This window comes from Armigeres subalbatus, chromosome 3, assembly GCF_024139115.2.
Source record: "Armigeres subalbatus isolate Guangzhou_Male chromosome 3, GZ_Asu_2, whole genome shotgun sequence".
NCBI lineage: Eukaryota > Metazoa > Arthropoda > Insecta > Diptera > Culicidae > Armigeres > Armigeres subalbatus.
The window spans coordinates 275,690,190-275,714,322 of NC_085141.1; the positions used below are offsets into that span (position 1 = coordinate 275,690,190).

The window sequence follows — 24,133 nt, forward strand, 5'->3', positions numbered from 1 at the left end:
GATATTTTTATAAGCTCTCGTCCAACTTAGTAACTTCCCAGATAAATGCTTATTTTTATCGATTGAGAAGCAAGAAAAAAACACCCGAAATGATGGGGATCACTGATTCAGAGTGAGGACTATATAATGGCGCCTTTGTAAAAAAAAACACAATGGGTGTCTGGACCTCCTATAAAGAGTTTGGTTTACGAGCAATCCTTAATCCTTTACGTACAAGTGCACGAGAATGGCGAAAAAGTTGTAAGAAACGTAAGCAACAAACTTTTGGTGTGTGGTGGTTCAGTGATAAGCGTGTCTGCCTCTTTTCCCAGCCAGAAAACTGAGAAGCGTCTGGTCACACCTTTCCTCGGCTAGCAAATAATGCCGAAACTCTTGGTCCATGTGTTGATGGGTTTAACCAGCGCAGGGAACAGGAATGGCGGCCCGTCTTTCAACCGTCGGTTGTTGTGACTAGTGTCGAATTATGCCGACGAAAAGTGAAGCAAAATAAATAAAAAAAAAGTTACGATTGGTTGAATCAGGATTATCTACACCTAAAACCAGTCAATCCAAGGCACGTGGTGATTACGATAACAGAAATAATATAAACACCGCAGTACTGCGCATTGTCGATATAGAGGGGAACTTTGGATTTTGATTTAGCTTTATCCAACATTGCTCAATAAGATAAGAAGAAACCGTATCTTGAATTCTTGATTCTGTAAACTATGGACTGTGAATAAAAAATAACTTTAACGCGGTTCCCTCCCTGACTTCTTAGATAAAACGCAGATTGCAGCTCATTCGGTTGCTGCATGATTCTGCAAATTTTGTTGAAAATAATATTGGGAAAATGCTAGTTAAATAGAAGAATAGGTTCTTAGATGCGCTATTTTTCGTAAATTTCAAATTAAGACCATGATGCATTGATCATCGGGGTAAGTATTAAAAATTATCCGAGACGAACCAGCCTAGGGCTGAAAGTCTCGCAAATAAAGATATAATAGGATAACTGTCCCATTTTGAACTCCTAGAGGAAGTACATCCCAATAAATGCTTATAAGACTGGCCCAGATTAGTATGGGGAGAAAAAAATGTTGTCGAATTCCACAGGGCACCCCCCAGAATTGTGTCTTTGGGTGAGAAAATCAATCTCTGAAAATTTCAGCTCAATCGCTTGTTGCATAAGCTGGCGCATTTGATTTGAAGTTTGTATGGGGATTTCCGCCAAAATGTATAGGAAAATACACCTCCGTCACTCATTCGATCTGGAAATTGGTTCTGATTGCTCGATTGACCTCAGAATTGCAAAAACGGCAGTTGGTATGCTACAGAACAATTTCACAGAACATTGAATGATGAATAAATGAACTTTTATATAGTTTTCGGCTGATTTATTAGGAGCTGATTTGTGTATTTTTGGATTTTTTGATCGAATCGCATCGCATCAGGTTCGATATGGGCGGAATTGATACCATTTCAAAGATGAAGGGTTATTTATGAAATAGAAATTCAAAATGAGCTTCAGTTATTGATAAATCAGTGAAATTTGCCATTTTCTGAAATGAAAATATTCTTCGTTTTGGACAGTGTAACACATTGGACCCCCAAATGTGCACATTTTGGACACCCCCAATTCAGTCTCTTCAAAGTCGAATTTCTAATTTACCCTGGTAACTGAGCCGAACCCAAGTCTTATCTTTCGATTGGCATGCATCAATGAGAAGATTCCTGCGTTTTAAATTCACAATTTCGACAAAAACCTACTGTATACGTTCTGAGATTTTTAGTGATGTATACTTTTAAGCGTAACGCATTGTAACGCTCGCCTTCTTTAACAAACTAATTTTTTCGAAATTTCATCTAAATATCGCTTTTTCGCACGGGAAACCAGTGAAACAGATGCTGAACAATATTAATTTCCTGACGCCAATGGGGGAATTAGCAGCGGCATTGTTTCTAGTTCAGAAATCAGAAAAATGTCGCCAGGAGGGTCCAAATCAAGTTGGTTACCCTAATAACTATTAAAATTATAGCCTTTTCGTTACACTTTGGTGTACGAGAAAGACAAAATGTTTAATACTAATGACACACTGGTGGTATTCGTACCATGGTACAGGAATCATGAAATAAGTGCCATGACTATTATTGTTCATTAAAGATAAATAATCTTGGAATTATTTTCTTGTCGCCTTGTATCATGGTCAAATACCACAGGTGTGTCCTTAGTAGTTGGCCCTATGTACCCCTCATACATGCTCAACTGAGTAGAAAATCACACAAAATATACCTATCCAAAAGTCCAAAACATATTAAAAAGTCCAAAATGCATAAATTAACCTAACTTTGATAACTGTGTGGATTTATTCAGCAAAATGTTGTTGCTGATACCGTACAGACTGTCCAAATTGATTCAAATCTAATTACCATCAAAAACGCAAAAATGCAATTAAACACGAGAACGGCCTAAGTAAAAAAGGGCAGGTTATGGATAAGATTAACTTCTTGCGGTCACAGTTTGGGTACCTATATTAGACAAAACATTCTAATTATAATTGGTCGGGATTCTGCCAAACCGCACCAAACGGCTTTTTGACTGTACAGTTATGGAGTTGAAGGATATCTGATTCGATTTGTGATGAATAGAATCTGTTAAACGAAATCTGGGGTTAAAAAAATGGGGATTTTTTTTTGCTTGCGCTTGGTACGATTTGGCAGAACCCCGGCCAATTGTCTTCCAATCATCGAATGTAATGAATAGCCTAATAAACCAGAATCAATAAAATCGCTATTTTCTAATCAGTATACGATGCAGTACGCACCGGTTGAGGCTCGAATCTATTCAAACAATTTCTATTTTTCGGAAAATAATCTCTCTTCAGTCCAGTTCGCGCCAGATAATTTGAGAATTGCCTGTAGAGATAGTCCCTGCCAACCTCAACCCAAGTAAGTGAAATCTTATCGGGTTTTATGCCATTACCGGATTTGAAGACCACCTGCTTTGAAAGGTAGGGTGATAATACCACTGAAATCAAACACCATTTTCCCGATAATTGTCGGTACGGTACCGACTGGTTGTTGTATTAATAGTTCTTTGTCGTCTTAAAACGGCTAATTGCATCACTCAATCGCACACAAACATGCAGAACAATAATATCTTGAAGTCTTCCTAATAAAATACGATTTTTTTCGGAATGGGACGTCCTCTAATGAATACAAGTTGGTAGATTCACCTTAAAAAATACGTTCAACTCTATCAGGCTGGACACAGTCAGGAACGCTATGTACATCGACGTACACGTTAATCCTACTTTCCAATCAAGCTTAAATTTATTGGTCCAAAAGGCGATGTATAACCCACAGAGTGTCGATAGCAGAGATATCGCCGAGTAGGTTAGACCAGTTGAGTTTAATGCAACCTTGAAATAAAATATAAAAAAAAAGAATTGCGCTTTAAGTCCAAACTAATTATGAATTCGGCTCATTCACTTACCCAATTGTTGCCGGGAACGGCCGGAAAAGCTAGAGCCTTGATGAGCCACGGCAAGCCCAGGCAAAGCAGAATGTCGAAAGTATTCGACCCGATTGAGTTGCTGATGCCCATTTCACCATGACCCTGGTTAGTGACAATAATACTGGAAACCGCTTCCGGTACGCTGGTACCGGCGGCCAGGAACGTTAGACCCATCACAGAATCAGGAATATCCATAGTGTCACCTGTATGAATGTGTTTGAAAGAGAATATTAAGTTTTACCATTTATACATACTGCCGAAGTGGGAGATCTTACCTACAACGGTGATTAAGAAAGCTACGAAGTAGGACGTAATACCAATCCAGAAGATACATACGAAGAATGTAAGAATACGAAGTTTAGGATAGCGTCGACAATCGGGGATGGTTGCCCACAAAAAGAACGTAATTGGCCAACGGCAAATGTACGCGAAGGTGTTCTCATCGCGACGGTTCCACGGTGTTGACGCTAGTTCTGTTCAAAACGAGATTAGATTCATTTATGAAACACAAATAAGCCAACCAAAAACTCACCAAAATCTTGAAAGCTATCTTCGCTAGCTTCACTGTCACACGCGTGACCGTTATGAACTTGGTTGCTCTTGGACGCTCCGTTGTTATGGCCATTGGACAGAAGTGGGGCAATCTCCGTGACTTCAGTGTACGGTCTGACACAGGATTTGCGGCGGAATGTTCGGGACATGAAGCGGTTAATACTGTCGTTGCATATCATCGCTGCAATGAAGGGAAATTATATAACAGATGTTTTAGCAAAGAACTAACATTCAAAGTCAAAACTCACGTTAAAAAATAGAGAAAAAATATAACAGATCTAATGTGAATCATAGGTCTTTTCTTTTTCTTTTTATACCAGCCCTGTGCTATCATAATCATATTACCCAGTTTCTTCTTATATGTATACATACAATATCTTTGTCTTACAAATATAAGGCAAATGGTAAAGATTCACTCCAACAATTTGCTTTAGTCCTTTATTCGAAACCTGCCAAGCCACCAGAAGACCCCTCGGCCTACAGACCAATCTGTCTGATAGATACTGTAGGGAAGCTACTGGAGAAGTTAGTCCTGAACAGGATGTCACCGTAAGTGGAGCAAGCAGGATAATTGTCGAGCGTGAACGTAAACGTAAACGTTCTGGTCTCGGGTCATCAGAACACAACTAAACCGGACGCTATCTCCACCCGGAATTTCTGGATCATCTTCGACGCCCAACCAGTCACCCGTTGAAGCGGGTCATTAGTTGCGGAGAAGCTTCCGATGACGCCGAGGAACTTCCCGTCGGAGTAGAATAGATCCGCCGCCGGGGTATCCAAGTAGTCCGCGATCAAGCCGGGAGCTGAATGGCTCGACGGGATAGATGAATCCAAAGGGAGTGAGAAGAGAATCAAAGGGCTCAAGAAGTGGTACACGAAGTGGAGCCAAAGAACTAAAACGAAACGATCTCGGCAATAATTTTGACGAATCTCGGTAAAAAAAAAACTTACCAAGATTTCGGTAAAATTTACCGAGTCATCATCAACATTGCCGAATTTCGGTAAAATTATGACGAAATTTCGGTGAACAAAATCACTGAATTTCGGTTAAAAAACCGAGATCTCGGCTGTTGGAATTTCGGCGGAAATGTTGTGTTGAAAAATCGATAACAATCCTTCGTCACCTCCTATTTCCGTCTTTTTCAACTAGCAAGTACTCGATGGTGCGTTCCGTTCTTTAAACTGAAATTATTTCAATATTACAGTATAGAACGATGAGTTCTTGTTCCGTGAAATCCCATTCCACTACGTATTTGGGGGCAGATTTTGCAGTCCACGACATCTGGGATATACTTTAGACAAAGACTGCATACTTTAGATGTAGAGTTGGACAGAATAAATTAAAAGATCATTTGTGGAAATGTAGCTTCAATAGTGTATGGAAAGTTGGCGGTATACCTTGCTGCGACAAGAAGAACGACAGACGACAAACTTTTTGTCTTTTTATCTGATTTTATACCGGGCAGTCAATAGAGGCATCATCTCTGTTTGCTTTATACCGAGCGAATTCGTACTTTTAGCATTATACCGGGCAGATGCATTGATTTAAAGAAGGCATCATCTCCTCTGTTCGCCTTATTCCGGGCAGACGCATTCATTAATAGTAGCCATTGTTAACCCTGATTGCCTTATACCGGGCAAACGCGTTCATATATAGAAGGTAGTTTTCTTCTATCTGCCTTATACCGGACAGGGTCGTTAATTTTAAGAAGGCATTATCTTCTCACTTCGCCTCACACCGGGCAAACGCGTTAATGAAAAAAAAATTTAAACACAGAATTGATCATATTAGCAGTCTAACGAAACTATAAAGCTGTGCTAAATATTGCTTTTTGTTGTTGAAAAATTCGATGAAAGTTGAAAGCCACCATGGAATGGAAAGGGTTAAAAAAAGGCATTGTTTTCTCTGTTACCTCATGCCGAACAGATGCGTTAATTGCAAGAAAGCATTATTAATGGTATGCAGATGAACTCGACGAAATGTAGAGCCATAACATTCAATCGCTGTCGATCTTCTGTAACCTACACCCAACCGGCGGATGTTAGATTTTCTATCAATTCTGTATAATAATCTACCAAAACCTGTATAAGAACTGTGCATATGCGAAAATGTTAGATTCTTATACAAGTATTGTATAAGAATCTAACAATTTTGTAAGCTTTTCTAACAATATTTGTTTGATAGCTTACATTTTTCGCATAAGAATCTAACAATTTCGCATATGCCCAGTTTTTATACAGGTTTTGTTAGATTCTTATACAGAATTGTTAGAAAATCTAACAACCGCCGGTTGGGTGTACGAATATTGTCTGAGTCACACAGCGCTTCAGAGAGTTACATCGACCAAAGACCTTGGAATCGTTCTCGACAGCAAGCTTCGTTTCACTGAACACATCTTAGTTACCATCTCTAAGGCAAACGCTATGCTGGGATTCTTAAGGTGTAACACAGCACAGTTCGATGATGTCCATGCTCTCAACTCGCTGTATTGTGCACTAACTCGTAGCATACTCGAGTATGGAGTACACATCTGGGCTCCGTATCATTTCGATCAAGTCTACCAAATCGAGAGAATACAGAAACGCTTCATCAATTACGCCTTGCGCCGTTTACCATGGAACGATCCAGCCAATCTTCCTCCATACCAAAACCGTTGTGCTTTGATTGACTTGCAACCATTAGCAGACCGTCGAGGATGTTTATCTTCGACGTCATAACGTGCAGCATCGACTACAGTTACATCTAGGAGAATGTTCGATTTCATGCACCGTCTCGTCAACTCAGAAATCGTTATGGTCATTGATGTCATGGATCCTATGCCGCCGCACCCATTATGGCCAAAATAATCCATTATATTTATGCTGCAGACTCAGTAAATGTCAGTAAATTCGTTGTCAGTTTGTAAAAATTGAATTAGGTCAAACAATCAATCTGTGCAAATCATCAATTGAAGACGGTGTTCAAATAAATTATAAATTGGAAAATTATCATCTCCTCTCTCGTACAATAGCACTTTCCCAGATAATAATGGCGTAGAATGACATTCCAAATTAATTACACGTAAATAAAAAATGTTTCCCTTGTCATAAGACGAGTTTGTTTTTATTTATTTATTTATCAGACTAAGGCCGGAGTGGCCTGTGCTGCACATAAAAGTCTTCTCCATTCAGCTCGGTCCATGGCTGCACTTCGCCAACCACGTAGTCTGCGGAGGGTCCGCAAATCGTCCTCCACCTGATCGATCCACCTTGCCCGCTGTGCACCTCGCCTTCTTGTTCCCGTCGGATCGTTGTCGAGAACCATTTTCACCGGATTACTGTCCGACATTCTGGCTACATGCCCGGCCCACCGCAGTCTTCCGATTTTCGCGGTGTGAACGATGGATGGTTCTCCCAACAGCTGATGCAACTCGTGGTTCATTCGCCTCCTCCACGTACCGTTCGCCATCTGCACCCCACCATAAATGGTACGCAACTCTTTCCTTTCGAAAACTCCCAGTGCGCGTTGGTCCTCCACGAGCATCGTCCAGGTCGCGTGTCCGTAGAGGACTACCGGTCTAATTAGCGTTTTGTAGATTGTCAGTTTGGTACGGCGGCGAACTCTATTCGATCGGAGCGTCTTACGGAGTCCAAAGTACGTACGATTTCCAGCCATTATGCGCCTCCGAATTTCTCTGCTGGTATCGTTATCGGCGGTCACCAGTGAGCCCAAGGACACGAATTCTTCAACCACCTCGATTTCGTCACCACCGATAGAAACTCGGGTGGCTTACATTGTCATCTCTTGATCCCCTTCGTCTTCAACGTGCTGATGACTAATCCAATCCGTTTAGCTTCGCTTTTCAGTCAGATGTAGGCTTCCTCCATCCTCTCAAAGTTACGTGCCATGATATCAATGTCGTCGGCGAAACCAAATAACTGGACGGACTTCGTGAAAATCGTACCACTCGTGGCAATCCCTGCCCTTCGTATTACTCCCTCCAAAGCGATGTTGAATAGCAGACACGAAAAACCATCGAGTTTCGAAGGGACTCGAGAATGCCCCTGAAACTCGAACTATGCACATCACCCGATCCATCGTCGCCTTGATCAACCGTATCAGTTTATCCGGAAATCCGTTTTCGTGCATTAGCTGCCATAGCTGGTCCCGATCGATTGTATCATATGCGGCTTTGAAGTCGATAAATAGATGATGTGTGGGCACGTTGTATTCGCGGCATTTCTGCAATACCTGACGTATGGCGAACACCTGGTCTGTGGTAGAGCGTTCACCCATAAATCCCGCCTGGTACTGTCCCACGAACTCTCTTGCAATTGGTGTTAGTCGGCGGCATAAAATTTGGGAGAGTACCTTGTAGGCGGCGTTCAGCAATGTGATTGCGCGGTAGTTGCTACAATCCAGCTTATCGCCCCTTTTGTAGATGGGACATACGACACCTTCCATCCACTCCTGCGGCAGAACCTCATCCTCCCAAACCTTGGTAACCACCCAGTGCAGCGCTCTAACCAGTGCTTCACCACCGTGTTTAAACAGCTCTCCTGGTAGTTGGTCAACTCCAGGGGCTTTGTTGTTTTTCAGCCGGCCGATCTCCTCCTGGATTTCCTGGAGATTCGGAGCCGGAAGTCGCATGTCCTGCGCGCGTGCTCCTAGGTTCATTACCATACCGCCACCGTTGTCTGCCATCTCGCCATTCAGGTGCTCTTCGTAGTGCTGCCGCCACCTTTGGATCACCTCACACTCGTTTGTAAGAAGGTTCCCGTTTATGTCCTTACGCATATCGGGCTGTGGCACGTTACCCTTACGTGAACGGTTCAACTTCTCATAGAACTTTCGTGCGTTATTAGCGCGGTACAGTTCCTCCGTCTCTTCACGGTCTCGATCTTCCTGCTGGCGCTTTTTCCTCCGGAAAATCGAGTTTTGTCTGTTCCGCGCTCGTTTGTATCGTGCCTCGTTCGCCCTCGTGCGGTGTTGCAGCAATCTCGCCCATGCTGCATTCTTCTCCTCAACTAACTGCTCACATTCGCCGTCATACCAGTCATTTCTCTGATCCGGAGCCACCGTGCCTAGTGCAGCGGTTGCGGTGCTTCCAATGGCGGATCGAATATCTCCAACCATCTTCAACAGAAGCTGCTCCTGGCTGCACTTCCGTTGGGTGTGCCACTTCCAGCTGCTGCGCGTAGTCTTGGGCTAGTCTACCGTCTTGTAGCCGCCTAATGTTTAGCCGCGGCGGACGACTCCGACGCGTGTAGATCACCGTCGAGAGTTTTGAGCGCAGGCATACTGCAACGAGGTAGTGGTCGGATTCAATATTCGCACTGCGGTAAGTGCGTACGTTCGTGATGTCGGAGAAGAATTTACCGTCGATTAGAACGTGGTCGATTTGGTTTTCCGTTACTTGATTAGGTGATTTCCATGTGGCCTTGTGGATATTCTTGCGGGGGAAGAAAGTGCTTCGAACTACCATTCTGCGGGAGGCTGCAAAGTTTATGCATCGTTGGCCGTTGTCGTTCAATACGGTATGCAGACTATCCGGTCCGATGACCGGTCTATACATTTCCTCCCTTCCTACCTGAGCGTTCATGTCACCGATGACGATTTTGACGTCCCGCAGTGGGCATCTATCGTATGTCTGCTCCAGCTGCGCATAGAATGCTTCTTTCTCGTCGTCGGATCTCCCTTCGTGTGGGCAGTGCACGTTGATGATGCTATAGTTGAAGAAACGGCCTTTTATCCTCAGCTTGCACATCCTTGCGTTGATTGGCTGCCACTCAATCACGCGTTGGCGCATCTTTCCCAGCACTATGAAGCCGGTTCCCAGCTCGTTGGTGGTGCCACAGCTTTGGTAGAAGGTAGCCGCTCGATGCCCGCTTTTCCACACTTTCTGTCCTGTCCAGCAGATTTCCTGCAGCGCTACGACATCGAAGTTGCGGGGATGTAATTCATCGTAGATTATCCTGTCACAACCTGCGAAGCCTAGCGACTTGCAGTTCCATGTTCCAAGCTTCCAATCGTGATCCTTTATTCGTCGCCTAGGTCGTTGCCGATTGTATCGAGTCGTATTATCTTCTATGTCGTTCGTAATATTTGTTTTAAAGGCGGCTTATTGGGCCTGCGCAAACCTCCTGTCTCGTCGGAGGGCCGTCGTGTCAGGGCTGTTTAGCGTCCCACCTAACACCAGGACTTGGGCTTGTGCGCTTTGAGCGGCACACGATCGCTTTGGCGGAGCCTACTTGCGGATTCATGCAGCTTTTTATAGAGGTTTAACAGGGCCCACTGTCAAACCCCACCACATCCTAGATGGCCTGGGGAGGGATCGTCAAGCCCTTGGACATAGTTCCTGCTGCCCTGCTGCTGTCTGGGATTGTACAAACTCGTCTTATCACAAGTGAAGACATTCCACTAAAAAGCTCAAAATAGTTTTCTTAAAAAAACCAACAGTGGGTAATGTCTGTGACATAACCGCTAAGTGGACGTAGGACTTGACTTGACCATGCCTTTAAGATACATAATATGTCCAAATTTCTCACATCAACTATTTGGGATAAATAATCGGCGTTGCATACCATTCCTTGGCAAAATTTTCTCATCAAACCGACACAGAAATCAAATCTACCTCGAACAAGAATCATCAAAAACAATTCAGGAAGTATCTGTCCGGTCACGGAATATTAGCCTCGACAGTGGCAACCTTCCCACTGAAGGACTGCCTGAAATAAGCCACAAGTTGGCACAGCAGGGGATGTAGGGCCTCCTAATCCGTGCGATAGCGACTGAAGGAGAACATTATTTTTAACTCTTAGAGCCTTGAAAAAGGCTGTTTGCTTCGGCTAAGTCCAAAAAGTAAGAAAACGATCTTTTCAAATAACCGCGAATTTCTAGTGGTGGTATAAAAAAGACTGAATGCTCTGCGAGCGAATGCACTTTTCTTTTATACCTTATTTTGAATCTTCTCTGCTTCCCAATTGGTGGGCCAATCAGCCAGTGTCTTGGTCTTGTATCCCGCTTCTTTGTCAGCCAAAGCGTCATCATCATCAACGCTCGAGAAGGGCTTCTTCTTTTTTACGCTCATTGCTCGATGCTGGCGTCTATTTCCTAACGGGACTTTTCGCTTGATACAGGCCAATAAGCCGGGCAAGCGAGCTTAGAATTGCAGTTCAGGTGAGAAGTACGTGTTCTTTTCTGAGACAACATTGTTAGTAGTAGATGGAAGGAAACACCCGGACATGGGATTTCGGGTGATAAGATTCAGAATTGGTAACATGGGACGATCATTCAGTCACGTTCGCTTTGGGTGCGGTCAGTATCAAACAATGTTTATCTAGATATTTCTTGATCAATGCCAAAAAATCCAACATTTGATGAAAAATCGATTGATAGTTTATTGATGTTTGAGCTGTTATCGGTGTTTTTTTTAATCCAAATATCCAAATATTATGTGAGAGGTTTGGACATCTTATGTTTTTTTAGGCATGGTCAAGCGAAGTCCTTCCTCCACTTTGTGATGAAATCAGAAAAATTATCCACTGTTAGTTTTGACGCTATTTATAAAAATCACGCATAAAATTTTATCACTAGAATATTGGATTTGGCACCCAAGTACAATTTGTATTCCGAAGGGTATTGAAAGCTTTGATATTGATCTCTATTATTGGCTCTCTGAAGAATCGTTTGTTTTTTGGACATACATGCTGCATCATGTGGCTTTTCTTCAGCCTGTCTCGACTCATCACCGATGCCGGCCGGTCTCAGCTCGACTCTGCTGCTGCTGCTGCCGGTATCTGCTCAGCATTGCTGCTTTGTCGGGTCTGTATGGTGGACTGCTGCTGTACTGGCTAGGTTTCGGCTGATGATGGTGGCTTCGATGACTTCATTCCCTGCTAAAAGGTGTGAGTGCTGTTTAATGGATGATGCGGTTGCTTCGCTTGTCCCGGTCAGAATGAAAGGAAAAAATCGCGTTGCGCTATTTTATGGCTTCTCGGCAGACCCAGCGGCTGCTCATTCGCTGATGTCTGCACCAATCAGAACGTGGTAATGGAATGATGCAAGAACTATGCGGTACCCATATTTATAGGTTCCCTTGATCTCAATGTTTTTCATTGAAAACAGTTTCATGCCTATTGAAACAAGTTTTTCGGGTCTTATCAAGCATGGACATGAAAGGCATACTTGAAATCTGTCGATTAAGGGGCTTACCGCAGAAATTCGTCCATTGAGACGAACGGTATTAACGTTTAAAATCTTTCAACATAGCGTAACGCGGTCGATTTGAATATTTTGGAATGACACCCGGTATAGTAAAGAGAGACGTAAGTCCTACGTCAAAATGTTTGGTAAAACAGAATCTTTATTGTGTTTCTCTAAGTAACTCTAAGTAGCATATTTTTTTATACTTTGCAGGTTTTTTTTTATTTCGCCATTCATCTGAAATACTTTCGGAGTAATGGTCTTGCGGGGTAATGGATTTCGGGGAAGTGTCCCATTCTGGGTAATGGCTTTCAGGGTACTGTACCGTTCGGGGTAGTGGCCTTCGGGGTACTGTCATTCGGGGTAGTGGGGTGGAGCCGTATTGGGGCGTCAAATAGTTGATTCAGTGTTTTCTTTTTAGATGTAAACTAAATAAATGAAAATGAAGACACGGGAAGATATTTCCCTTCTTTCAAAGCATGCATTTGCCCGGCAGACGGCAAGAGACGATATGATTTCTTCCTTCAATTCAGGCATTTGCTCGGTTCAAGGAAAAGGAAGTAATGGTCCCTTCTTTCAATGAATGCATTTACCCAGAAGAAGCCAGATACCCTAGCAACACACATGTTCTGTATTGGTTACTGCGATTCATATGTGACCAGATTCAGTCACAATCAAGGTGTGGCAACCATTTTTGTCGAGCTTGTGCTGCTCGGGATAAAACTTCTGCTTTCAGTTCAAGCATTTGATTCGCTCGGTTCAATGCATGGGGAGATATGATCCTTTCTTACAAACCGTTTGCTAATAAAAGGGAGAAATGGGCAAGTTTTCTGGCTTACCCTTACACGAAAAACAAATAAGCCACCAATGTCAATTTAATTTAATGCTGATCTATCTTGCTGGTAGGTGCACCAACATTTAAAATGGTCCCGCTTTGACAGGAAGCTTCTTTATTCTTAACTAGCAGACCCGACGAACTTCGTTTCGCCTAAAATTGATCTATTCTCTGATTATTTCTCGAGTTATGCAGAAATTTTTGTTTCATTTGTATTGGAGGCCCCTTTTCCAGAAGAGGGTGGGGTCTCGAATCACCACAGAAATATATCTTTCCTTCCAAAACCTCCTCATGCCAGATTTTGTTCTATTTGATTGATTGATTTTCGAGTTATGAAGAAATTGGTATTCCATTTGTATGGGGCCCCCCTTTCCAACGGGGAGAGGGGTCTCGAGCAATCTTATGAACCTTCCCCGGCCCCAAAAACCTCTGCATACAAATTTTCACGCCGATCGGTTCAGTAGTTTTCGAGTCTATAAGGGTCAGACAGGCAGAAATTCATTTTTATGTATATAAGAAGAAGATTTGTCACTACGTACAATCCCGTTTCCAAATATCATGTATTGCTCATATTAAGGAAACCACGTAACTGAATGGCTCAACAAATCTTACTTATCAATTACACAGCTTATGGCAAACGACCATTATGCCAAATGATCGTTATGCCAAATGTCCATTATGCCAAACGGCATTATGTCAAACGGGGTACAATCGTATAAGAGTACAAGTGCACTGTTTTTGTTTTTGTGGTGATAGGTCATTTGGCATAAAGTCGTTTTGCATAACGTCCGTTTGGCATAATAGTTACTTGGCATATTTGACACTATAGTTGTGTAATCACCGATTTCGGATCTAAAGCAAAATTCATTCAGTGGGTGAAACTAATAGATGGATATTTGAATTTCCTAAATGTCATTTCGATCTGTCAGAATAATGCACGCATGAGTCACGCAAGCGCGCGCGCGCTGAAAATACACGGGCGAGTATTACACGTATTACACTTGTTGTAGGATATCCTCAGTTATTGGGTTGAGGGATATCCGATACTGATACTGAATTTCTGATCAATTCAATCGGAAAATTGTCTATCGTTGAATGATTATACCGACACTATCAGGCAAGCCGTTCGTGCGTGGATGTTAGGCAATATAACAGTGATTTCAATTACTGTGGTTCTCTGATAACCCTAGGGTGGTCTATTCGGTTGTACCGAAACCGGTAATACCGATATTACCGGCAAATTTTGAGTAATACCGGTATTAAAGACGTAAAATACCGGTATTTTCGGTATTTCAAAAAATTGTCATATTTAGTTCTGATTTCTTTTATTATTGGCTGATATCAAGTATGGTATCAGCCATTATTAAAAATGCTGTCGATCAAAGCAATCGGTTTCTTAATGCATATGTGGCCATCATTATCTAAATGCGAGCTCGATTGACAGAACGGGATAAACAAAAAGACCATTCAAATACAAATTGATGATACTTTGTCTATGTATCACATGTTCTTGCTGGACATACTTGTGAGTACACAGCCCACGATAATTCAGATATTCGACAGATTCCCTAAGGATATTCGCTCGGCTGCGACACCAAGATACGCTGGAATAGCATGGTATCCATACACAAACGGTTCTCTGAGGTAAAGAGATACATTAAAAAAAAAATATGATCGATTCAAATTCATCTTCAGTGATGATCCTGTTTTGGCGTAGTTAAAATAATTCAAGCCCTCCTACCTCAGGCTGCTGCAGGACTGTGGGACTACTCTGCCGTGAGTTCTGCACTCTATATTAAGCCAACGTGGCGCTCCAATTGATGTTCAAGCAATTAACAAATCGAGCCACAGAAATTTGAAACTTTATCGATGTTCTCAAAGAGCAAATCCAAGTTGAGAGAAGATCAGAATACGCCGATTTTGTTGCTTTTTTTTAATAATCCTGCCGTAAAGTAGGGGAACGGTTCGCCACTTCATCTCATAGCTCCTATTTCCATCCCATCAAAAACAAAGAAGTGGAAAGAAATTTGGTTTGTTTATTATTTTTGTGATTTTTTTCAGCAGTGAGCACGCATGTTGACAAAAAGAAGCGACGAATTTGGTGCCGTATTTCTTTGTTTAGCGATGTGATTGACATATGTACAGTGAGATTGAGATTGGAACAGTTCCCCTAATTGATCAAAACCGATTTTGGCATTTTCTTAAAAAATCAAGACAACCCGAGCTACTTTGATTAAGCAAGCAGACGAGATCTTGAAGCGTCTGATCATTCCTGATTCTATATTTGAAACTTAGACATTGCAAATCCGATTAAAAATACCGTCGTCGGGGTGACAATGGGTCAAATGGGGGTGAGAATGGGTCACTATTTCAACTACTTAGCATCAGTACTGAGATTTTCATTTTCATTGAGAGAGGTCACGCGATATTTACACTTTATTCTCTCCCGCTTTCATAGAAAACATAAACATTGAAAGGAATTCTGCTAAATTTTCTCAGATTTTTATTTCATGAAAGCGCATCAAACTAGTGTAAACAAGCTGTTTCTTCTTCAATAATGTTACTTCTAACTCGAAAATCAAAAATAATACAATCATTGTATCGATTAGTCATCGTCATTTGCACAGATCTATTAAAACTATTGAGAAATTCAGATTTCAAAACAAAGCACATTCCCATCATGACTGCTTGTAATGTGACAGGTGACCGGGAGACGGCTACATTTTCATTTGGTCTCTTGAAAATGAAAATGCAAATGTGTTCGCTTTCACATGACAGTCACGAAAACTAGCAGTACTGCTTAGAATGCTTGTTGAATGGATTGAATGTATCTGAGGGCAACATGACTAAAATATAAGAGACCTTTTTGAACGATTTTGCTCTACGACCTCCAGGCAGCCGGTGAGAGCGATGACCCATTCTCACCCCCCAGACCCATTGTCACCCCCGATGGCGGTAATAAAGATACATATATCTTTTTTTTTATTCCAAAATTTTTCACTAATACCGGTATTTGTCAAAAATTGACAACACCTACACCATGGCTCTATGCAAACATATCTTCTATTAGATACAAAGTTCGTACTTGTCACTCGCTTGTGATATCTTTTGGTTCTATTCTTCATTGCTTACTATTGCTCCCTTCTACTTAGAGCATAGTTCGTTGCACTCACCTATTAAAGCCAATGAAAAATTTAAAATAAATCGATGAAACGAAATCTTGGATAGGAAAATTGGTAATTTATGACGGCGCTTGGTGTGATTTAGCAGAACACCATCCAAGTACATGGTTGATGGTAAAGATAGAAGGAGACCTAGTGGTATTGGTGCCGAGGTAGCGCTTGCTAGGGAAGTGTTTGAAGTGATTGAAGAATGTGTTTAACTTGAAACGCTTGCGACATGTGACAATGACATTTCTCGTGAAGTGAAAAGTGCTGTTGCGAATAGGCTTTCTACGGATTACGTAACAAGCTTTGGCTCTCAACATGCAGATGGAAACAAAATTTGCTACGTACAAAACTCTGATTCAACCAGTGGCCCTTCACGGATATGAAGCGTAGACGTTAAAACAGGTTGACCGGAAAACTTTCGGGGATATCGAGCAAAAAGTGCTAAATGCATTACTTGAAAGGAAATTAAAGAATAATGTGTGGCGCACACGTATGAATCACAAGCTGTATCAAGGTGTACAAAGAAGAAAATATTTTGAATCGTATAAAATACGGCAGTCTTTAGTGGGCTGGTTACTTAGTACGAATGTGGGAAGAAATATAACAATATTTAATAGAGAACCGGAAAGTGACTGGCGACTGGAGACGGAGAAACTGGAGGAACATCACCAAGACCGTCAATTATAGAGCTCTACAATACGCCAAAGAATAGGTGTATCGACGCTGTAGCCAACCAGGTATCCAGGAAACAAGATCACTCTGAACATAATAATAAAAACAAAATACAAATGATGGAAAAGCGAAAAGTTGAATTGTAAGTGATCAAAAGCAAAAACTATTTTTTATTGCATGAAAAAGGCAATAAAATTGAATGAAGATAATTCTGCGGGTGATTAGGCCTCTTCAAATATTTAATTTAAATTATCAAGGTCAAGGGGGGGGGGGATAATAAAAAATAAATATTAAAATGGAAAAAAATCAATAAAACTCCTCGGATTTGTTAAAGAATGTTTTGAAAATCCTCAAAATCATCCAATTTTTTTTAGTTGCCCCCTCAAAATTTAATTTTTGGGCAAAAAAATCCGAGGGGGGGGGAGACATAATTGTTTTTAAATATTTGTATCAGCTTTAATATAATCATTTTTTTAAAAGCACACAATGTTTTGCGTAAGTCAAAGAATTGTATGCTTTCATCTTCATAGCATGCATTTTCCAGAAAAAGGCAAAGGAAAATATGACTTATTTTTTCTTTTGCCTGGCATAAGGCAAACAAGACCATGCTTACTTATTTCAATTCAAGCATTTATCTTCTATATAATAAAAATGAAATGGTCTGTGTTCGTATCCGCATAACTCGAAAAAAAAGATATTTTAGTTACTAGATAAAGATTGTCGCTGTCGTCGCTGACCGGAACATCTTTTGTTGGCGAGGATAGGGGAGCTAAATGTCAAAGAAGGAAAATCCATACGATTTGACAGGTATGTACCACACATGTTTCGGACAGCCGAACAAAGGGAACCGAAGCGACAATCTTTATCTAGTAACTAAAATATCTTTTCTCGAAAACGGCTGGATGGATTTTCTTCATTTCTTCAGCAGATACGTGCGTTTAAGTTTCCGACGGGTTTATATAATATTTCCTAATGCAAAAATCACGAGTAGGATTGAATAAATCGTTAAAAACTAAAACAAAGATTCGTATGAAAATTTTGTATGGGCAGTTTACAACGCGCATTTTCGCCTACTAGGCAGAACAATGTCTGCCGGGTCGACTAGTTCGGAATAAAACTAGGAAAGATATGATCCCTTCTTTCCAAAGATGCATTTGCCCGACTTAAGGTAAGAAAGGATATCCCGACAAAAAATTTAGGCTGAATAAGCTAGTTTTTTAGCTGGAGAAGCCCGTTTTTAACATAATAATCCTCTAATCAACTTCCAATGTGTGTTGGCATGATTCCTTCCATCAATTCAGGAATTTGCTCAGTATAAGGCAAGGGAAGAAAAGATTCCTTATTCCAAAGGATGTATTTCCCCGGCTAAAGGCAAGAAAGGATAAGGTTCCTTATTTCAATTCAGACATTCATTCGTATTAAGACAAGGGAAGATAAAATCCCTCCTTTCAAAAGATGTTTTTGCCCCGCTTAAGACAAGAGAGGATATGATGTTGTCGATCAATTCAGGAATTTACTCGGTTAAAGGCAAGAAAAGATATCATCCCTCCTGCCTAAGGATGTATTTGCCCGGCAAAAGGCAAATGAGGATATATGTCCTTCTTTCAATTCATGCATTTATTTTGTTCGTATTAAGACAAGGGAAGATATGATCACCTCTTTCAAAAGATGCATTTGCCCGGCTAAAAGCAAAAGAGGATATGATCCCTTCTTTCACTATTAAAGCATGCCTTTTTCCACTTTTGATTTTAAAGCATGCATCAATCCTGTCCAAAAAGAAAAAAAAATAACAGAAGGCCGGATATCCATAGGGTTATATACCAATATACTCAGCACGACAGATTCAAGTCATGTCTGCATGTATGAGCGTTTTAGAAGTGCTCGACAATATAATTCCTCTTTAAAAATCGTAATTACTGAAGTACCTTAAAATCTCTTCCTTTCCTACTGTATTATTGTATCCCTGACCTCGACCAAACCGTGAGTCTTTCGCTTCCCCAAATCTAACACTTTGTATAAGAATGGCTAAACGGCCATTATGTCAAACGACTTTTTGCCAAACGATGTGCAATTTATTTTTGCTGGAATAAGTTTGGATTGCATATTAAACATGTTTGGACTTAGCCGTTTCAGAAATCCGAACCCACTCATTTTATTCCTTTTGGTTGGACTGAAAGACGCTGCCACACGTGTGCAAAAAATAAAGGATGTTCTAGTAAAACAAATTGTCATGTTTTCTTTTTCCCTTAAGCAATATGATCTAGTTATAAACTTTAATGAATAGGAATGAAAATGTGAGCCAATATTATGACGAATATATAAAATAATTGTGATTTGCATAACTACCCGACCAGTTAGTCATAACAAAATCATATCACAATTATTTTCTTCTTCTTCTTTTTATTGGCATTACATCCCCCACTGGGAAATTGCCGCCTCGCTGCTTAGTGTTCATTCAGCACTTTCACACACAGTTATTTACCGCGAGGTTTTTAAGCCAAGCTACCATTTTTGCCTTCGTATGAAAGGGACAAAGGGACTAGTGATTGCAAATCTCTCAACTTCATCGGGAGCATATGCATACTCGCCGATGTGCTCAAGGACCGTGGATTCGGCATCGTAGCGCTGCAGGAGGTTTGTTGGAAGGGACCAGAGCTGCGGCAGCACACAAAAGTTGGGAACAGCTTTCATAGTGGTGGGCGATATGCAAAGGCGCGTGATCGGGTTGATGAGGATTAAAAGTCGGATCTTCAATTGGCATAATCAACGTCCATAGCCCACACTCTGGACGCACTGATGATGATAAGGACGCATTCTACGCGCAGCTGGAACGTGAGTACGACAGCTGCCCAAGCCACGACGTCAAAATCATCATAGGAGATTTGAACGCTCTGGTTGGCCAAGAGGAGGAGTTTAGACTGACTATTAGAAAGTTCATCGCTCACCGGCTGACGAACGAAAACGGCCTACGACTAATTGATTTCGCCGCCTCCAAGAATATGGCCATTCGCAGCACCTACTTCCAACACAGCCTTGGGAAATTATCAAGCCGGCTTCGTTGACGGCCGTTCGACAACGGACCAAATCTTGACTGTACGGCAAATCCTTCAAAAATGCCGTGAATACCAGGTCCCAACGCACCATCTGTTCATTGATTTCATGGCGGCATACGACAGTATAGACTGCGTAGAACTATGGAAAATTATGGACGAGAACAGCTTCCCTGGGAAGCTTACAAGACTGATAAAAGCAACAGTGGATGGTGTGCAAAACTGAGTGAAGATTTCGGGCGAACACTCCAGACTTAGGCAGGTTGATGGACTTTCGTGCCTGTTATTTAACATTGCGCTAAAAGGTGTCATGCGGAGAGCCGGGTGTAACAGTCGGGTTCGATTTTCAACAGATCCAGTCAATTTATTTGTTTCGCGGATGACATGGACATTGTAGGCCGAACATTTGCAAAGGTGGCAGAACTGTACGCCCGCCTGAAACGTAAAGCAACAAAAGTTGGACTGGTGGTGAATGCGTCGAAGACTAAGTACCTGCTTGTGGGCGAACCGACCGCGACAGGGCCCGCCTAGAAGCAGTGTTACGATAGACGGAGATACCTTCGTGGTGGTCGATGCATTTTTCTTCCTTAGATCCTTGCTAACGGATGACAATAATGTTAGTCGAGAAATATAAATGCGCATCATCTGTGAAAGTCGGGCCTAGAAGAAACTACGGGCTCCAGAAGAAACTGCGGTCAAAAAAGATTCACCACCGCACCAAATGTGTCATGTACAAGACGCTGATGAGACCGGTAGTCCTCTACGGACATGAAACATGGATAATGCTCGAGGAAGACTTGCAAGCACTCAGAGTATTTAAGAGACGGGTTCCGACAGGTACGAGACGGCGTGGAGCGCAGCGAGTGAGATGGGCAGATCAGGTGCAAAACGACGAGCGTGGGGCGCATTCGAGGAAGGAGAGATGCGGCCTCGAACCGTGTATTGTGGCGTCGAATTGTTGATTCAGTGTTATCTGTTTAAAGGTCATACACATATGACATATTACGTAAGCACTTACGGGGGGGAGAAGGGTTCTGTCGTTTTCTTACGCACCATATAAATTAAAAATCATTTGTGTGAAAAAAATCTTACATGGGAGGAGGGGGGTTGAAAATCCCAGAAAAATTGCTTACGTAATAAGTGTACGACCCCTTAGATGTAAAATAAATAAATTAATATATGACACATCGAGTTATATGTATTTTCGTTCAATTGAAAACATGTTTAGGAACTAGAAGAAAATTTGTTACATTTTTTGTTATTTTAACGACTAATGGTGCATGTTTTATAACAACCTCTGTTATAGACATTGCAGTAACAGAATAACAAAGTCTGATATAAATCTGTTTTTATCTATACTGGTCGGGTATTGAATAGAAGGTTTAAAAGCGTTGGTGGGACACCCGTAAGGAAATGGTGTTAGTGATAACGAAATTGTCAAAATTCTGCGCTCGCATGGTCTTGTTTTGGATTGAATGCAAAAGTTTCTTGCTCTGCATATTGGTGGAAACGTGCGAAAGAAGAATGGTATTATTGCGGATCAGAAGACCACAACTCTGCGTGATGGAACGCCTGCGTATTCTGGTATAAAATCGATTACAAAAGTTTCTTCATATGCGTTGGTGGGAGGCCCACAAGAGTGGTACTAGACTAGTGCTGAACAAAATTATCACGCATGGTCTTGTATTGGATTGTATACAAAAGTTTCTTCCTCTGCGTTGGTGAGACATCCGCATGAAGAATGGTGATATTGTGCATTAGAATGATAACAATTCTGTGTGTTTCTCAGAATTGTTATCATTCTCGGGACGCCCGCATGAAGTATAGTGGCATTGTAGATCACAGGGATCCCAATACTGCGTTGTAGGAACGCCATCGAATCGAGTGCAAAAGTTGCCTCTGTATTAGCTTGATGCCAACAAGAAGATTAGAGTAAAATTATTTAAGCTCTGTTAGTGGAATGTCATCAACTGTCATAAGACGTTTGGAAGACTGTCATTCCACCACGTTTGGAATTAAATGGAAAGTATTAAACTCGTATTATGACAGTTATGACAGAATAGTTGTATTCTATTTTATAATGATAACAATTTTAAACAACAAAAACAAAACAAAAACAAAAATGTTAAACAACAACAGTTAACAAAAATGTTAAACAACAACAGACCAAGAACATTTTCTTGTGAAATGCCAGGTAGAAATTCCATGGTTCGTAATCTTTCAAAAATAACCACGACAAACCCATACTATAGGAGATACTCAGCTATTCATGATGGATAACCAATGTGTCTAATTTTGCTGATTTCCATAGTGTTTAATACACAGTTGCCGAAACCGATGTCTGGACAAATGAATTATTGGCAGTGGCTAATTTTCTACTCGCCGCTGTCACATCCAGGCGCTATAGTATATGCGCAAAACAGCCAGCAAGAGTTAACCGCCTGGAATTTGTATGGCGAAAATCATCTAATGCGGGTTTTCTCAAAATAAGAAACTTTTCATGAAAAACTATTTGGTACCGATTATGTAGGAAGGTGTCCGCTACCATGCCTACCAAATATTTTTTTGATGAAAATGCTTAATTTTGAGAAATCGAACATTAGATGCCTTTCGCCATACTAATTTCAGAAAGTTAACTCCAAGTGTGCCGCTGTAAGCACGCTCAAAGCAGGCGATTCATTGAGCTTGGACGTCAAGTAGACCCCATACTTGGCGTTTACGCCCAATTTCTCCAGACAAGACAAGACGGTGCAGTACCACATAGACTTAGTTGTTGTGTATCTTTGATTCATTGGCATGAGGAACTGAAGATGCTCTGCTGAATTCACTTTCAAAAATGTAGCAAATAGATCGGTAGCTTGTGCATTCAAACAAGAGTGGGCTCCATTCAGCTCTACATTGTTTGGAATTTTATTAACACCATTTCGATTTTTCACGAATTTCCAGAAAGGATCTTTTTCACACTGACCTCGATTGAATGAATATAGTTTTTATATGAAAACAAAGTAAATGCTTCTTCGCGAAGCGACTGTTTCGATCAATATAGATTTTTGTTGTAAAATACAATTTTTGTGCCCAAATTCCTCAGCTCTGGACTCCATCATGAATTGTTGTAGATGTAAGTAAACTTCCTCTTGTTCCTTAGTACGCGATCAAGACTCGAAGCAGCAGCTCAAAAAAAGGTTGTTAACATTTAATCTATTGCTGGGGGTTGGAGTAAATAATTCCAGTCGATTCCAGCAAGCAATCATTTAGCAGACCAAAATCACAATTTTGGCACACAATAAAGAAGATAATTCGTGCTTCTTCTTCTTCTTCTTCTTCTTCTTATTGGCATTACATCCCCACACTGGGACAGAGCCGCCTCGCAGCTTAGAGTTCATTGAGCACTTCCACAGTTATTAACTGCGAGGTTTCTAAGCCAGTTTACCATTTTTGCATTCGTATATCATGAGTCTAACACGATGATACTTTTATGCCCAGGGAAGTCGAGACAATTTCCAATCCGAAAATTGCCTAGACCGGCACCGGGAATCGAACCCAGCCACCCTCAGCATGGTCTTGCTTTGTAGCCGCGCGTCTTACCGCACGGCTAAGGAGGGCCCATGGTTCCCCATAATTCGTGCTTCATATATCTAAATACTCCAGTTAGCCTAGCGTGCAAAGGCGTAGGATTGCCAATCCGAAGATGGCGGTCCAGTCTAGGATGTTTTCAAATTAGTAAACTTTCTCGATACCCTGGGCATAGTGTATCCATTTTACTTGCCACACAAGATACATACTCATGCAATAGAGAGAGCATATAAAGCTTTCAATTAATAACTGAGAAAATTCTAATAGAATATTAAGTTGAAAAGCCGGCCAAATTCCAATTGGAATATAGAGCCATAGAACAAGAAGAAGATATCTAAATACTAGTCAACGTGGTAGAGAATGTTCCCGACTAGACAAGAAAAAAGTAAGAATGCATCCAATCAAGATTAACCGATTCTTTATCGCTGCAGCGCTGGTCACATTTTATCAATTTATAATTTATATGGAAGCTCGCGTGCGAGTGTTACCTATGCACATGTTTTTCTCTATTATTTTTTTCCTTCAAAATGTGATTAGTCATCCTTGCTTTCAAGGCTGTGCATGTCGGGAAAGTGTCATGACATGAACACACATTTTATTGCC

At 41.3% G+C, this 24,133-nt stretch overlaps 1 protein-coding gene across 1 annotated transcript in view; it reads right to left on the minus strand.

Annotated features, from left to right (window-relative positions):
- Positions 1-3,020: 3,020 nt before the first annotated feature.
- Positions 3,021-24,133, minus strand: part of LOC134224532 (sodium/potassium/calcium exchanger 4-like) — a 36,408-nt gene continuing 15,295 nt past the window's right edge. Inside the window, exons 4-7 of the mRNA XM_062703910.1 lie at positions 4,026-4,226; positions 3,769-3,966; positions 3,473-3,696; positions 3,021-3,398 (exon numbers count right to left, since the gene is read on the minus strand). Of these exons, the coding sequence (XP_062559894.1) occupies positions 3,186-3,398; positions 3,473-3,696; positions 3,769-3,966; positions 4,026-4,226 (836 nt within the window). The 3' untranslated portion in view covers positions 3,021-3,185. The remainder of the gene's footprint in view (positions 3,399-3,472; positions 3,697-3,768; positions 3,967-4,025; positions 4,227-24,133) is intronic.